The sequence below is a fragment of the Setaria viridis genome, chromosome 5 (genome assembly GCF_005286985.2).
Source record: "Setaria viridis chromosome 5, Setaria_viridis_v4.0, whole genome shotgun sequence".
NCBI lineage: Eukaryota > Viridiplantae > Streptophyta > Magnoliopsida > Poales > Poaceae > Setaria > Setaria viridis.
Window position 1 is genome coordinate 40,384,588 of NC_048267.2, and position 15,909 is coordinate 40,400,496.

A 15,909-nucleotide genomic window follows, 5' to 3' on the forward strand; every position below is an offset into this window, starting at 1 on the left:
CTTCCTTTCTCCAATAGTACTCTGGGGGATTATGAAAACCCATCTCTTGTAGTGTCTTCCAGAGTAACTGCACGAACCCCGGTTTGTCCAGATAACGACCACGGGTCCACCCATCCCTATCCGTGTAACCTTCTTCAAACATCCTATAAAAGAAACGAGGTCAGGTCTAGCGGCACTCACCAAACCCAAAAAGTTTTTAAAACATGCAATGCAATTATGATGCAACGATTCCTACGTACTTTCAGACTCATGTACCCACTCGTAGAAAAATTGGTGGCATCGTAATCTCTCCCTAAATAATAAACTACCGAATACTAGCGACACGCAGCAAACAGTTAGCATCTGCAAAACAATCAACCCATTAATACTACTGCCACCTATGACTCTTGTTTTTATTATTTTTAAAATAGAGTCTCAGTGTTTTAAAAAGGTAATATTTGTTGATTATCCCAACTTATGGCTTCGATACCAGCTGTGGCGGAACCACCCAACTTAAGCTGGTTTAAATGCGCCTAATCGCTGTCGGAACAGCAATTATCCGAGACGCACCTAAAACAGCAAAAGCCCGGTAGTCCGTCGAGTGTCCCTGGGACTCCTCGAAGAATCCACGGCGTGTCACATCACCATACATCAGGATAATATCCGCGAGGGGATAATATCAACAAACATTACATTTTTACATACATAATTAAGAGGTACGAGTTATTACAAGACATAAGTTGAGACAAACTTAGTGATGCAGAATTAGACAAGCTCTAAGATTAGACATAAACAGTTCAGGAGAAGATGCGTCGATAAACGGTTTTCTAGAGTATTGTGAGACTCAGGTCAATACTCTAGGTCTTCGGGGTCTCCTCCTCGGTAGCTTCCTGTGGAGCTTCTGAAAGATAACCACAAGGGGAAAACCCTGAGTACGGGGTACTCAGCAAGTCTTACCCGACTAACCAATATAATAGTTTTTCTTTGGAATGCAAGTCAGCCTTTGGGTGTGCTTGGTTGACACAATTTTTGCCGAAAAAGCTTACTACGAGTGAGGCCTTAGTTTTATCTTTTATTATAGTTAAGTCATTACCTAACCATTTTAGATGATAACAGAAGTAAAACAATCATAGCTGTTAAATCATACAGTACTTGGCAACAGGAGATTTTATATCGCATGAGTTTATACTACGATGCTTAACAGCGATCAAGTGCATTCATAACCGAGAATTGCGGCGATCCGGATCAATTTACATCCTGCAGGAGAGTACCCTGATCACCAGCATTATACGATTGTCCAGGTCGTACTAACAACCTCTCGATTAGCAAAGTCAATGATTAGGAATACAACTACCCGGACCCAGGGATGCACCCCCACATGGGACCCCACGTCTGGCCTGATCTCCATGTGAGTTTCAGGCTACACCCCTGCCAATCTCCAGCACGTCAAATGCGGGTACGAAGCATTCCTGATCATAGAATTTACTAATCTACTGGGCTTTACTGGTCCCATACCCAGTAAGTGATCAGATGTTTATCACTTGATCAATGGTTAAGACACGGATCGGTCCTTAACCAGATTAATCTAGCAGACAGAATTACATCTCTAGCTTCTGTCTGGTTCCATATTCCAAACTATTCTTCATAAGCAACATGTATGACTTAAGTGTTTGCCTTAAGGTTGGTAAACCAAGCATGTAAGCAAGTAAGCAGTTCTAGACTTGGGTAGTTTCTAGGATTTGAACAAGTGGCAAAGATGTCCTTAAATCAAGGCAGGATCATACACAAGAATAGGTTTCATTCAACTCCTAGACTTAGTGCATGCGATCAACAAATAACCTATAACTAGTCACATGAAATAACGATCCCAAAATAGATAGGTATAAATGCACCGGGGCTTGCCTTGATCGTTAAAAAGATTAGTAGAAGCCGACGGATTTGCTTCACAGGGAACAAACTCAAACACCTCGTCGGACTCCAAGGGTCCTTCTGAAAATTCCCAGTAATCTTCTTCCGGTGCTTCTGGATCTACGTCATATATATACATGCAGGGGTTAGAATGTAAACTTTTTGAACAATATACTATACAACTTTCCTTCATGATAAAGTTGCAAGCCAACAAGGACTATACGACTTATCATGAATAAGTTGCAAGCCAAACACATAGAATCTAAAAAGATTAACCTATACTTTTATTTTTCTTAATTAACCCTTCCTATAGCTTCTCTTTTAATTTTTAGAAAAAGTGGTAAATATTTTCTAACTTGAAAATCTAATCTCCTATGGTTTAAGAATTATTTGTGATTGATAAAGCATTATTCATATTTTATACATTTTATAAATAGTAAGTATTTATTTAATCACCTTAAAAGGAAGGCATTAAATAAATACTTAAATTTTTATTATTTTCCTAGGGTGTAAAAATTTTAATGCATAAAGGAAAATAAAACAAGCCTAACAAAATTGGTTTCACTAATTTTGGACACTCCTACAAATTTCTGTGATTAAAATGGTGTAAAACGAATTTAAACGGATTAAATTACTAAAGGAAATCTAATTTTTCCCGAAAATCACCCGAGAAACCTTTCTTACTCACCCGCGCTCTACCCTCTCTCACGAACCACTGGACCCCACGGCGCGGACCCCACCTTCCTATTCATTTCTACCCGCCGGTTCTCCTCCTCCCCCTGACGGGCCCCCACGGGCCGCTTTCCTTTTCTTTCTCCTTTGGCAGCCCAACGCCGGCCCACGGCCCTTTTTTTTTTCTTCCTTTACTTCGCGACGCCGGCCTGCGTCGCTCGCGCGCGCGACTCCCTGGGCCTCCGCGATGTCGGCCCAAGAACCACACCGGCCTTTTTCTCTTTCGGCCGAATCGCACGCGCGCTGCTCTTGGGCCCCCAACGCGTTGCGGCCCAACAACCGACCGCACCGCCTCGGCCTGCTCCTGCTCCCCCTCTTCTCTCTGACGCGCGGGCCCGAGCGCCCAGCGCTTCTTCTACCTCCCGCCAAAAAGCGTCCGCGACAGGGGGCGGCGCGGCTCGCCGGCCGGCGCCCTCCCGGCGGCGGAACTAGGTCGCGACACCAACCCTAAACCTACACGACCCCGTGCGCGGCAACAGCTCCCCAGGAGATGGCCGGAGCCATCTCCTCCACGGCGACAGGCGGCGACTCCCTCGGCCGGCCGTGGCTCCTGGCGACAACAACTTAACCGACTCAAACGACTGCTTCTACTCCATCCTCAGATCCTAAGGACTTGACTACGACTGCTCAAGAAGGAAGAAAGGCAGCGCAAGGTGGTTCTCACCGTGAGCGGGCGGCGCGACGGCGGCGGACAGAAGCGACGGTGAGCACAGCTATCCCGGCAAGGATGTGGGACAACGACTGGCTCGGGGTGTAGCTGGGGTATCTGTGGAGGAGTAGGCGAGAGGAATCGACGGGAGCTACTGGGAGGTGGTAGTATTTTGCGCGGCGGTGATACTGGTCAGAGGAGAGCGGGCGGCGGTAAAAAGAAGAGCAGTGAAACGGTGGCGCGGGAACAGTAAACATTCAAGGGTTTCACCGCGCGCATGTCTGCCACCGTGGTCTACCTCTAGGCTTGCGTGGTGAGGAGGTGGCCTAGCTAGTCATGCTGGCGGACGACCGACGACGGCGGCGGCGACACGTCTGGGTGCTCTGTCACCGCTCTTCTGGCGCCCGTGATCTTCAGAAGCGACTGACGGTTGATCCTTAATTCGATGGCCTCCCGTGCTTTAACAGAACTTGAAGATAAACTCAAGACCGCCATCTTTTATTTTGGCGTCGGCTTGAGATAAACACCGAATCACTGGAATTTTTGAAATGTTGCTCGAAGGGTTCTGAAATTGACTGAATTTCAAATTTGAATTTCAAATTTCGGTCAAAATTTGGCCGAATTTGGAATTTTTGACAATTTCCTTTCTTTTTTCTCTTGGATTTCTTTCTGAATTTTCATGGTCACTGTATTACTTCAAATGGCACTTATTACAGCTAATGACTAAAGATTAGTTGGTGTTAGCTAAGTTTTAGCCCACCATAACCCCTATTTGGATCATCAAGAGCTAATTTTTAGCTAATTAAAGTTTAGCCCCTGCATCAAACATGCCCTAGGCTGCGTACCTATTCTAGCTTGCATCATATGTGTGCTAGTCTTTGCAATGCCTTACATTGTTGTCTGCATGGTAACCTCCCCCCCCCCCCCCCCCCCCCCCTCCTCCTGCACAGTGGGTGCTAATTCATCTGTCCAACGGCGCTTTTTGGTCAACACGGCTTCACATAGCGAGGCTGCCTTACATGCGCTTTCTTGCAATATTCCACTATTCTGGGTCAAAGCGGCATGCAGGTTCAAAAGCACCTCAGCTGGCCGGACATGGTGGCTGCGCTCCTCGAGTCTCACTCCTGTTGGAGGGTTCTCGACTTACACTCCTGTTCTCTGTGTAAAAACTCTGGGCTAAAGATAATGCATTGGATGTTTTAACTTTGGACTAGGACTAAAGATAGCCTCGAAGTTTTGATTTCAACCTTATTCGTGTTGGTGCGAGTCGTCCTGTTTTAACTGAGTCCCATACTTCCAAGCTATTTTTTTTTCTTTCTAGTATAAATATAGTCGGTAGGGGCAACCCTCCTGTTTCATAAAAAAAAAAAAGCTTCCAATCTTAAATATGCATATGATGCAACGTGTGGTCAATTCCTGTGACCATCCATCGACATGGAAGTTTTCAGGTTTGCCACATGACCGTTGTATCAGCCAATCACAATAAAGTTAAGGTGTGCCCCATGATAAACGCTCATCATGAAAGAACGAGATTATCCTACATTTGCCCATGATAAATAGGACACCAAAATGTAAAACGTTTTAATTTTGTCCTAAATCATTTCCTTTAAAAAAAGTTAACCAAGAAAAAATTGTTGAGGTGTGCGTATTTGGTGGATTCAGTGAAATTATTTTGATGTTTGTAGGTGTTGGCATGTTTTTTTAATAAATTTTGTCAAAAGTGAGAGGCCTTTGATTTAAGACAAACTAAATTGTCTTACATTCTGAAACTTGGGGAGCATGTCTGAGAGACCTGTCTAGACTCTGGATTCTGGAATAACGATCTGATTTTAGACAGCGGAGGCAGGTTGATCATGTGATTTCACTGATTTGTTCGATTCTTTGGCCTCTGCACCAAAAAAAAAAAAAGTAAGTTCACTGATCACTGACGCAGTACACGGGTTTTCAGCTAAAGACAAAGACCAATTCCACTTTCATTAGAATCATCGGGGAAAAACACTCTCATTAGGAAAAGCAAAATGTCAAGAAAATTTATTTCCGCGCCGTTGCTACTGCAATTTGCTAATTGCTTGTGCAAGCGAAGCGATTAGCTTCAGTCATAGCTCGTGGACATGGCTGGTTGCTCCACCGGCTCGCCTCTCCATCTCGAGGAACTCGCGGAGCGACGGCGCCCCGCTTCCGTTCTCCAGGTGGCTCCGGAGGCAGAGCGAGAGCAGCAGCGCCCTGAGCCTGCCGCTGCTCCTGCCCGCCCTCGCGCTCGGGCGGCGCCGGCTCTCCATGGCGTCCACGAGGCCGATCAGGCTCGCCAGCGTCATGCCGCCACCGCCGTGGCGCGGCAAGGACCAGGCCGACTGCGCTCGACAGGCAGTTGAATCAATGTAAGATCTCGTTACCAGCTGAGATGTTCCAAAGGTCTGCAATGCGTGCAATGCAAAAATTACCTCTGTGTCGAAATCAGTCGAAGGCAAGGATGAAGTGGGGTGTGAGGAGGTGAAGGTCGTGTCGAAGGAGGCCGAGCCTGACAGATCGACGCCTCTGAGCACTCCAGCTCGTACATTCAGAGCGCCCAATCCGAGAGGCCAGCCGTCCTGCCATGTCTCCCAATTAGCCGTAAACTTGCGTGAACAATTTGAGGCTAAAAGGATACATGTGTTACCATAAAACCGATAGAATTTGGGATCGCAAGAAGCTTAGACAACCGCACCTCATGCGCCATGACTGACTCTGTTCCGACTCGCAGAACCACAGGATAGAGCAGAGCAGGTGCGTAGGAGTAGCTGAACAGGACTGGATATGTCCGGAGGTTCCATTTTATGGAGAAGAGAAAGGGTTGTCACGTGAGAAAGCTATGATCTCACAGCCAATACTATCCCTTTTGCATCTGTTCGAGGCTTAAAAGGTGCAGGGAGATATAGAAATGCCACTGCTACATGGACGCGACCACATGAGACGGTCCTACACTCCTATGCTTTCACCCACTGCAGATCAGTGCTGGCGACTCGGCGCTGTTACTGTGAGCCACTGAGCTTCGTGCAGTTCGCATCGGCAGCATCGTGTGGACGAAGCGAAACTGGAGAGGTCCCGTGGTTAAGATAATCCGGGAAATCCTAGAAAGACGGTAGGAACCATTGACGGCGTAAATCGGACAAATGGGCGCCCGAGATCGAGACGGGAGACCACGGAAAGGGGGAAAAGGCTGGCGAGGCCGTTTGTGCAGCTGCATCGCATCCTGCGCTTGACTGCTTGCGCGCAGTCAGGTCTGCAGGTTTTCCTTCTCGAGCTCTTCGTTCGCTTCGTCGCCGAACCGGAGGAAAAAAGAAAAGAGAAGAACACGTCCTGCTGGAACGATGGCCCATCACTGCTCAACCAGGCCGAGGCATTTCGTGGGCCGCGACCACTATATGCGATTCCGGTCGCCAATCTTCACTTCGGCATCCTCTAAAAAAAAACACTTCACTTCGGCAAATCTCTGGCAGTCCAGTCCGCTGGCACTGGCAGTCTGGCACGGACCACGGAGGGGCGGCCTGGGTTTTCTTCTTCCGTGGACGGCATGGCGTTGATCAGCATCTGCAGAAAAAAGTTGGTATTACGACGGGGAGTACTTGACCGGAGCAAACCCATTGAATTCCGCCAGCAGCCATTCCGCAGCGATGCCGAGCCCATTTTATTTCCGGCCTTCCGCACGCGAGAACGAGTCCCTGATCCTGACTGCCAAACCAGAGAGTCAAAAGGATGTCCTGGGATTTCTACGTGCTGATGAGTGCCTGCGTGGCAATTGGCATGGCCTAGATGAGTAGTCACCACGTCGCCACGGCTCTAGCTGCATGTTCTTTCTAGATGCCAATTCATCAGTTGGCTATCGCACAATGTCACTATGAAAATGGTTCGGTCATCATCCCGGAACGAAGCATTAGCACATTCCATTTGTTCTCATAAAAAACGCATGCACGTCGTCGCCGGTGCGATACGATCGAGACACGGCGGGCCAGGCAAAGCCGGACAGCCACAGAAGGACGCAAAAAATAGAGCCCCGCACCCACCACCTGCCCCATATCGATCGAAGCCGCCGGCGCACGGCGGACGCGCCACGCGCAGGCAGGCCGCACCACGTGACCTCAGCCGCGCCCACCACGGCAGGCAGCACCTCCTGCTCCAGTCCTGGCCCGGCACCACGGAATGCGGGTTCAAAATTCAAACGGCCTGCCTCCTCCTCCTCCCGTCCTCCGCCCCTCCCTGTTGACGTTTTGTCGCTGTCGCCGCCGTCCCAGGCCCATCCATCGCCCATCCGTCCCCGTCCCGTCCCGTCCAACCTTTTGAACGTTTCAAAGGAGGATCAGAGTCAGAGCGCAGCGGTGCGCAGCAGCAGCACAGCGCGGTGCTCTCCCCACCAATTAAGCTCGACCAGTGAGCGAGCGTCCACCTCCCCCTCGTTGCTGCCTCTGACCGCCCCCGCCTGTGCGTGCGTCACCCGGTGGTTTGGTTGCGCACCGTACCCAACGGCTCCGCCGGCACGGTACCGCTTGTTCGCTTGCGAGGTTGTGCGGAGTGGTTGCTGGCCGGCCGCCGCGGTGGCGGGCGATAAAGGCGAAGCCGCTGTCTCATCTGCGCTAGCGTCCGTCTCGACTCTCGATCGCTGTCTCTTCTCGGCTCTCGCCTCCTCGCCGCGGCAGGGGAGATACCGATCGCCATGGAAGCGCCCTTCTTCCACGAGCTCAGGCGCCAGGCGTCCTCCTACCTCACCGGCAAGATCCGCTCCGCGCGGCTCGCACTCACCGACGTCACCCCGACGCAGCTGTGAGTTGCTTGTTTTTCTAAGCCCTTTTCCGTGTTCCGTGTTCCGTGGCGTTCACCCTGATGATCGGTTCCCCGGCGTCCGTGCCTGTGCGGTGTGTGTATGTGTAGCATGACGGAGGAGGCGACGAACGGGGACGCGTCGCCTCCGAACGTCAAGACGATGGGGCTCATAGCCCGGCAGGCGTTCGAGATCGACGAGTACGTCAGGATCGCCGACATCCTCCACAGTCGCTTCGCGAGCTTCGACCGGAGGCAGTGGCGGGAGGCCTACAAGGCGCTCCTCCTCCTGGAGCACCTCCTCACGCACGGGCCCCGCAGCGTCGCCGCCGAGTTTCAGAAGGACAGGGACGCCATCGACCGGATGGCCTCCTTCCAGCACATCGACGAGAAAGGGTAACCGCCGTGTCCTCACCTGACGTTCAAACGTACACCTTCGAGCGCGTGCTCATCTCACATGTATGTCGCGACGCTGATGCGATCTGTGTGAACTCGCCGCAGCTTCAACTGGGGCGTGACGGTGAAGAGCAAGTCGGAGCGGGTGCTCAAGCTGCTGGAGCGGGGGCCGTTCCTGGAGGAGGAGCGCGAACGGGCGCGCAAGATCGCGCGCGAGATCAAGGGCTTCGGCAGCTTCAACCTCAGCAGCGCGTCGCGGGCCCTGGAGCAGCCACAACCAGGTGAGGAGGACGGCAGCCGCGGCTACGGCCGGAGCAACTCGCAGTACGAGGAGCGGTGGCGGCGCCAGGACGACGACTGCGACGGCGACGGTGGCCGCGGCTACGGCCGGAGCAACCCGTCGCAGGTCGAGGAGCGGTGGAGGCAAGAGGAGGGCGATGACGGTGACAAGGAGAACCTGATAACAAGGCCGGAGCCGCCGCGGGTCGCGCGGGAAGTGGAGGCGGAGGAGCCGCACCATCGCCACCCGTTCCACGGGTTCGGGCAGCAGCGGCCGGAGGCGATGCTGCTCCTGAGCCAGTAACGGGATCAGGAGGTCGCTCTCATGGCGCGATGTGAAAAGAACCGTGTGCTGAACTAGCCTTTCTCCCATTCTGCGAAGCCTGTAAGGTCAGTGGTTAGCTGACACTGCCAAGTGTTTGGGCACTCTGAACTCTGAACTGGGTGTTATCGTGGATCCAGTTCGCTACGGCATGCTTCGCCATGAATCGCTGCCCAGCCTTGTAAATTTCTATGCTTCAGTTTCTGATGCCAGGATGTACTACGAGAGAACATATAGACAAGTCTCAGGCTTCCGGCAAATCTCTATAAAACTCTTCACTAAGTTTTGTGTGATTACAAAGATCTAATTGGTCAGCAATGTTGACCACGTCTATAATTCCAGGAATGAGATAATGAAATCCTCCTGCCCAAGTGCAGTTGGGCTAATCTGAAGTCTGAACCATATGTCCATATGCTTGCTTGAGTCCAATCAAGCAGCTAGCCTGCCTATCAGTTCGCACTGAAGGAAAGCCAGGGAAAAGTATTGCTGGTCCAGTAATCCAGTTCCTAGTGACCAGTCTATTTTCAGGAAAGCAAGGGAAACTATACAGGTCCAGTTCACATTTCACTTTCAAAGCCACTGTTGAGCTACTATTCCAAGATTAACACAATTAAAGCACCAATCACTAAAACTGTAAGCTAAACACTGCCTAGAAGCCTCGCGCTGTATATACGTTCTACTAGTACATACCTAATGGCCGTCATCATTGCACTATTTACCGTCACAGGGTTCCAGTAATTATTTTCTGTGTGCACTATTGACCACCTCAATACTTTCTGGGGGGTGAGTAAAAGCAAGATGGACCGACCCCTTGCTGTAGCACAAAGGCTCTCCAGCTCGCGGTCTAGGACATGCACATGCCGACATGCGTAGTAGCATAGCAGGATGGTATGAATAGATTCCTCAGGCAACATATAACTACTATGTGGTAGTGGACCAGTGGGCAGCCGCACACCTTTTTTTGACTCTGTTATCATGGTTATAATCATCTGTTTCCTACCAGAGCATGGCATAATTGCCTGCAAAACTAATCATGTAACAAGTTCTTTTTCTAGACCAGCCTGCGTACAAAGTACAAACTACCACTGATAGTGTTAGATAAAGATCAACAGCAGAACCAAAGCAGAATTACGGATTGTCCACATCTACATGTATGCAAGATTATCATACCGAGAAGTGTCACAGACATAATTCGACAACTAGTACCAGCAATCCTACAAAGTGCACGGTCTCCACTAGAAAAGAAAAACAATAACAAGGTAACCAAAAGGGATGTGCTCAACTGGTCAACAGTTCAGACCTCATAAACCGGTTAGAGGTAACTCACCTGTCAAAATAACCAGAAAACCAGTGCAAGCTTCTGCTAGTTAAAACATCCTCCTCTGGTTATCAGATCAATGCATATAGCAAGGATTAAAAAAAATCTCTGAAGCCAGCTAGTAGTGCTACATCTTGAATTTTCCTAACAAAAACCGCTGATTTACTGATGTTATTGCAGCGTATGGCTATGAATTTCACTAGTACTCCCTCCATTCCAAAATGTAGGTCATTTTGGCTTTTCTTGATACATAGATATTGCTATACACCTAAATATAGGATTATATCTAGATACATAGCTAAATTTATGTATCTAGAAAAGCTAAAACGACCTACATTTTGTAACGGAGGGAGTACATTTTTATTTTTACCTTCTTACGTAGCTAATAATATCAGAAAACAGAAAGTACAATAATATACATGAAGAGCTAACATGTGATCACAAAGTCACAGGCTAACTTCCACAGCTGCATCGAACAAAAAGCATCCACTGACATCAAACCTGTCCTCCCAGTTTGGATCACTTGAAGTTGCTCCAGTCTTTTGCTTTACCCAAGATATTTTAGCATGTGACATGTCTCCTTTCACATCTTTCAAGTCCTTTGAAAATACAATTTTACAGAAATGTTAAAGCAAAATTTAGCCTCCTTTAACTTAGTCTGCTGTGTTAGTATCGTAGTCTTATCTCCAGAAAGATTGATGTAGTCTTATCTCCAGAAAGATTGACCTTGTTCACATTCTAGGCTAATGTAGTAATGTCAGATGCAAAAATGTGCAATGTGCATATCGTAAAACAGATGAAGAATCACAGGCTAATCTAGCATTAATAACAGCAAACTGAGTGAGACTAGGCCTTGCAACAGAAACATGGGAAAAATGACCAGATTCTAAAGCTGTAATCTAAAGGACAAGTGGTAAATTCCAGTTCCATATTCAGTATTAACTAAGATCATTTATATCCGAACAGTTAGCTGTACCACAATAGTTGACGAGTGCAGTGCAGTGCACGCAGTAGATCACAATGGTGGTCTTAACAGCATGCTGCAGTAAGACCGCCCTTTCTGATAAGACCTATGAGTGTGCAGTACATCAATGCAAATGCAAGTATGCAACAAACAGTTCTTGCGTAGACCTTTTCGTTCGCAGGCTCTGAATGAGCAGCCCCACAAGACTAACATAAGCCCAATTATCTGTTAGACTGTTACTTGCTTATCATACATTCATACATACCACTGAAATGAATAACGCCCCAGAACACACCTTAGATGCCCAAACTTTCCCCAATGCTGTTTTTTCAGCATGTCTCAAAGTGGTGCCTCATTTTATTTCTTTGGTTAAAACAACCCAAACTCTACTGTTCATTGGGAACAATACATCAGAAAATAGCTTATATTCTGCTCTATTTTTTGAGTGACACAGAGGGCGTGCACATTGAATAGTAGCAACCAAACTGATAGATTAATTTATGAATGATCCAAAAGAGTTTGTAATATTTGCTTGAGTGAAGATCCTATACTTTTGGGATTTTGGCTACAGGTATCAGGTTTTAGTCAGTTTTCAACTATTCCGAAATGCATTTATGCAACAAATCTCATTATGCAACAATGCTTGATTGATCGAACCCATGTTTGCAAAAGAACGAACCAAATGTGGTCAGCTATCATAGGCATCCCCAACATCTGCTTATTTCAGGGTAATAATTCCATGGGTCCCAGTGAGGTCATGACTCCTGCAAAGTACGCATGAGCTGCACATGACGGAACAGGCCTGGTAACTAATCAACTAAAACATGGGCCACCTCTCAAGGGAAACTACAAAAGAATTATCATGCATAGCTAGTGGTCCTGCAAAGAAAACAACTGCTCATGCTGAACACTGAAGCACCACAGAATAGCAGGCATATCAGCATAAGAACTACACGTAGCAACAAGTATTTCTCATTCTGATATGCTTTCCCTCTGTGTGTACTACAGCAACTTGGTTGGTACTCCAGCCTAGTCGATATTTTGTGCTCAGCCACTTAATGTCTATAATCTCCAAAAAAGAAAGAAAAATGATTTTTTTTTCAACTTGATCTTGAGATTCTACTATATAACTCAAATCAGTAATATGCAAGGCACGAACAAAGTGCTTGATCTTGAGATGAGATTCAGTAATTCCACCTAAATTGTTCAACACGTGTATGCAAAATTTACCCCACCAAATTTATTTCAAAAAATTACCCCATCAAATTTCTTTCTAGCCAGAGGCTGTCAGCTGCCAGTAAGTTTCCACAGGGAGCTTTTGCACTTTGAACCTCAGCTGGCAGCTAACTTGTCATTCATGTGAGACCTCAGTTCTACCACTAGAGTCAAATAATCTAACATGGTAGAGTAACCTCATTATAGCATGAGTATTCATACCACAATATGTTGCGAGATTGTGAAACTCTCAGCCTGGGCAGAGCGGGAGACAGCACAACCGCTTATCCATTCCATGGTGATATATCCCCTCAGTCCAGTTCTATTGAATTCACTCTCTCAGATCGAATCCTGATGCTAAATTCCCCACAATGACGCCTCCATTTGAACCTTCAAAGCTGAGTTCAAACACAAGCAAAAAGAGAAGGATGCTCAAAATAGAAAACACCTCAAAATAGAAAACGCTATAACGCTATTCATTGTGGAACACAAGGACTGCATAGATTCTAGACATGATATTATTTCCCTTTTGCCACATGACAACAGGAAAAGAAAATGGAATAATCAAGTGAAGCAACTAATTTTTTTTTGCTACTTTGCAGTTACGGAATTCTCTCCCCAACCCATCCATTTTCCGGTGTAGACGTTCTAGACAGTAAGAAGAACAAAAACTGAGCACAAGGAAGCAAGCAACGAGCACACCTGGATCTCATACCAGAGATAGTAACAGATGCAGCTGTAGATACATGAATCCTATACAACACCAAGAAATCCCATTTGCTGTCGCCAAAGCAGCTGACGACTCACTATCTTCGCCGTGCAGGTCAGGCGGGGATGACAGCCTTGTCGGCGGTGTCCGCTCGTTCCCGGCGTCGCCGGGTGCCATTGCGGCTGAAGGTGGTGCCATGGCAGTGCTCTCAGAATCCCCCGGGCTGAACATTTCCTTGGGTAGTAGAACCTTGGAGACGGCGAAGACTGACACAGGGTTTTGGTCGAACACCGTGCGGGTGATGGATGCCTGCACGACGCCGGTGTCAATGGCAATGGAGCCATTGACGCGGGTTATATTTAGGGTGAAGCGGCCAGCCTCGGTGTACTCAGTCGCGAGCGTGGGCTGGACGGGGTTCACGATGGACTCGAGGGAGCCGAGCGGGTAGTAGGAGTGCAGCACGTGGAAGCGGAGCACAACGGCCTTGCGCTCAGCCGGGAGGGACTGGAGGTGGTCGGTGGCGGGGAGGCCGGCGAAGGCATCGTCGGTGGGGACGAAGACGGTGATGCCGGCGCCGTGCTCGTCGCCCTCAAATTCGCTCACCACACCGGAAGCCTGCAGCATGGAGGCCGCCACGTTGAATCCCCGCGCGTCGGTGAGGACCCGGGTGATGTTCACCGGCGGGGGCGGACGGCTCTCGGAGGCCGCGAGGTCGAATCCGGAAGGGACGATAAGGCCACCCACAGCGAGCACGCTGAGGTTGTAGGGCACCGCGGTCACGGCGCCGAGGACGGTGGCGTTGGACCCCGGGGACGGCGCCGGCGAGCGGACCACGACGGTGGAGTTTGCCCCCGCGGTGAGGTTGACGGCGCCGAGGTCGGAGGGCGCGCGGCCCGTGGTCTGGAACAGCGTCGTCACGAGCTTCCCGGACGCGGGGAGGTGGGCGAGGTCGAACGGGGAGAGGTACTCGAGCAGGACGTGGTACCGCAGCACGTCGGCGATGTCGGCGCCGGCGCCGGCCGCGAACGCCGATGGCGACCGCGGCAGGTTGGCATTCGGCACGGCCAGCAGCGTCAGCGAGGACCTCCCGGCCAGCTCCCCGGCCACGGGGGTGGACGCCAGCAGTCGCGCGAAGTCGGCGAAGTTGGGGAACGCCGAGAGCACGGCCGTGACGTTGACCCCGGCCGCGGGGGAAGGCAGCGCGGCCGCCGCCGCGAGCAGCGCCAGCACCGCAACCTCAAGCGCGAGGCGCGGCGAGACGGGAGCGGCGCCCGAGCCTCTCCCCATCTCGCCAGTGGAGTGGAGTGGGGAGTGAGTGGGACTGTGGGAGATAGATGACGACGGGGGGAGAGGGACGGGGGCTGCCCTGAATCCCTGATGAGAGGGGAATATTTTGGTGTTTTCTTCTTCTTCCGCCCACCTCCTTTCCTGTTCCGTGGTTTTCGGTAAGCATAAGCTTGCTTTGCGGTTTCCTTTGGTGTCTGAAAGGGGTGACTTGTGTGGAGTGGAGCGGCGGAATTGATGGCGTGGGTGTGTAGGTGGCTTGGACTATAGCAGCTGCGCCAGCTCGCAGCCCGCCAGGCGCTTTTGCAAAGTTTGTACCATTGATATGCTGGTAGCGTCACGTGTGCCTTGGTTCTTCTCTTCGACAAATTGGCGCTCACTGAAGCTGGTGGTACCAGTACTCTGCATCACTATTTTTCGATGCTTATATCATCCTTCGATTTGCTGATACAACCCAAAACGCAAAATGTTACTACTCCATATCTCATACCCAGCTTAAAGCTTGGGGACCACATATCTCATTTACCTAGAAAATAAGTTTTGATCCCATCTACTCCATCCTTCGTAGATCGTTTTGGCTTTTCTATTACATAGATTTTATTATACATCTAGTCATATATTATATAGTCATATATTATATCTAAGTGCAAAGTAAAAACTATACAACTAGAAAAATCAAAACGACCTACAAAATTTGGGACAAATGAAATATCTAGAAATCCTAGCATTTTCGTGATAACTAGATGTTCACTCTGGCGTGCATGAGAGAGGAGACTGCCATAGGGGTTCAAATGTAGCACGTGAACAGTACGGGGCAGGAATTATAGCTGTAGCAGGATTACGTTTTTTTTCTTTTGAAAGATCGGCAGGGATACTTTTGTTAGGGTGAAACTTGGGTCCAAAACAGCAGGAATGCTGAACTTTTTCTATTTAACCAGAGTCCGCAGCGCTGGGACGACAGATGATATATCTGAGTTCGACTCGAGAAATCTTGATCAGTAGCAAAAGCACCTGCTAAAAAATGGATCACCGCAAGAAACAAACCTACCTGCTTCAGATCACTACAGTTAAAAGGCTGCCTTTCCACATAATTAACTCAACCAACAAGCACAAAGAAATGAAGAGGAACACAATACCTTTGCCATGATATGCTGATCCATTCAGGCAATCCCCCAGCCTGCTGAGATGCAAATATGCAATGCAGTCATTGCACAAATCCTGCTTGCTGCTCTAGATGCAACATCGACACGCTCACCGACCTCTCACCCTTCGAAACGCAATGCAGTCAGCAAGCACATCCTGCTTGCTTCTTGAGTGGCAACATCAAGAACTAGAATCTAGGAATAAAGATTAGCTTTAGGCT

General features: G+C 49.1%; 3 protein-coding genes across 5 annotated transcripts; 1 reads left to right on the plus strand and 2 right to left on the minus strand.

Annotated features, from left to right (window-relative positions):
- Window positions 1-5,221: 5,221 nt before the first annotated feature.
- On the minus strand, window positions 5,222-7,413 carry LOC117858767 (uncharacterized). The gene is made up of 3 exons (XM_034741893.2): window positions 5,973-7,413; window positions 5,710-5,856; window positions 5,222-5,619 (listed from the first exon to the last, which is right to left on the minus strand). The coding sequence occupies exons 1-3, from the start codon at window positions 5,982-5,984 to the stop codon at window positions 5,365-5,367; spliced, it is 414 nt and encodes a 137-aa protein (XP_034597784.1). The 5' UTR covers window positions 5,985-7,413; the 3' UTR covers window positions 5,222-5,364.
- Window positions 7,414-7,561: 148 nt separating this feature from the next.
- On the plus strand, window positions 7,562-9,338 carry LOC117856717 (epsin-3). The gene is made up of 3 exons (XM_034739089.2): window positions 7,562-8,062; window positions 8,171-8,455; window positions 8,561-9,338. Exons 1-3 carry the CDS (start codon window positions 7,956-7,958, stop codon window positions 9,036-9,038), a joined length of 870 nt encoding a protein of 289 aa, XP_034594980.1. The 5' UTR covers window positions 7,562-7,955; the 3' UTR covers window positions 9,039-9,338.
- A 1,082-nt stretch (window positions 9,339-10,420) lies between these two features.
- Window positions 10,421-15,860, minus strand: LOC117856715 (fasciclin-like arabinogalactan protein 4). Of its 3 annotated transcripts, XR_011898237.1 has the most exons (3): window positions 13,269-15,080; window positions 12,776-12,951; window positions 10,421-10,973 (listed from the first exon to the last, which is right to left on the minus strand). XR_011898237.1 is itself a non-coding variant. In XM_072293824.1 (2 exons), exon 1 carries the CDS (start codon window positions 14,547-14,549, stop codon window positions 13,263-13,265), a length of 1,287 nt encoding a protein of 428 aa, XP_072149925.1. In that variant the 5' UTR covers window positions 14,550-15,860; the 3' UTR covers window positions 10,421-12,951; window positions 13,256-13,262. The 3 variants fall into 3 exon arrangements, 2 of the variants coding, with proteins under 2 accessions (XP_072149925.1, XP_034594979.1); XM_072293824.1 differs by having other exon boundaries at window positions 10,421-12,951; window positions 13,256-15,860; XM_034739088.2 differs by having other exon boundaries at window positions 10,421-12,951.
- Window positions 15,861-15,909: the final 49 nt, after the last annotated feature.

What these genes read in the sequence shown, in the direction of transcription:
- LOC117856717 (XM_034739089.2), top strand. Translation starts at nt 7,956, where the DNA reads ATGGAAGCGCCCTTCTTCCACGAGCTCAGGCGCCAGGCGTCCTCCTAC. An exon ending in GACGTCACCCCGACGCAGCT is followed by an intron (nt 8,063 to 8,170) that starts GTGAGTTGCTTG and finishes GTGTATGTGTAG; the next exon opens with CATGACGGAGGAGGCGACGA. An exon ending in CAGCACATCGACGAGAAAGG is followed by an intron (nt 8,456 to 8,560) that starts GTAACCGCCGTG and finishes AACTCGCCGCAG; the next exon opens with CTTCAACTGGGGCGTGACGG.
- LOC117858767 (XM_034741893.2), bottom strand. An exon ending in CGACTGATTTCGACACAGAG is followed by an intron (nt 5,620 to 5,709) that starts GTAATTTTTGCA and finishes TGTCGAGCGCAG; the next exon opens with TCGGCCTGGTCCTTGCCGCG.
- LOC117856715 (XM_072293824.1), bottom strand. Translation starts at nt 14,549, where the DNA reads ATGGGGAGAGGCTCGGGCGCCGCTCCCGTCTCGCCGCGCCTCGCGCTT.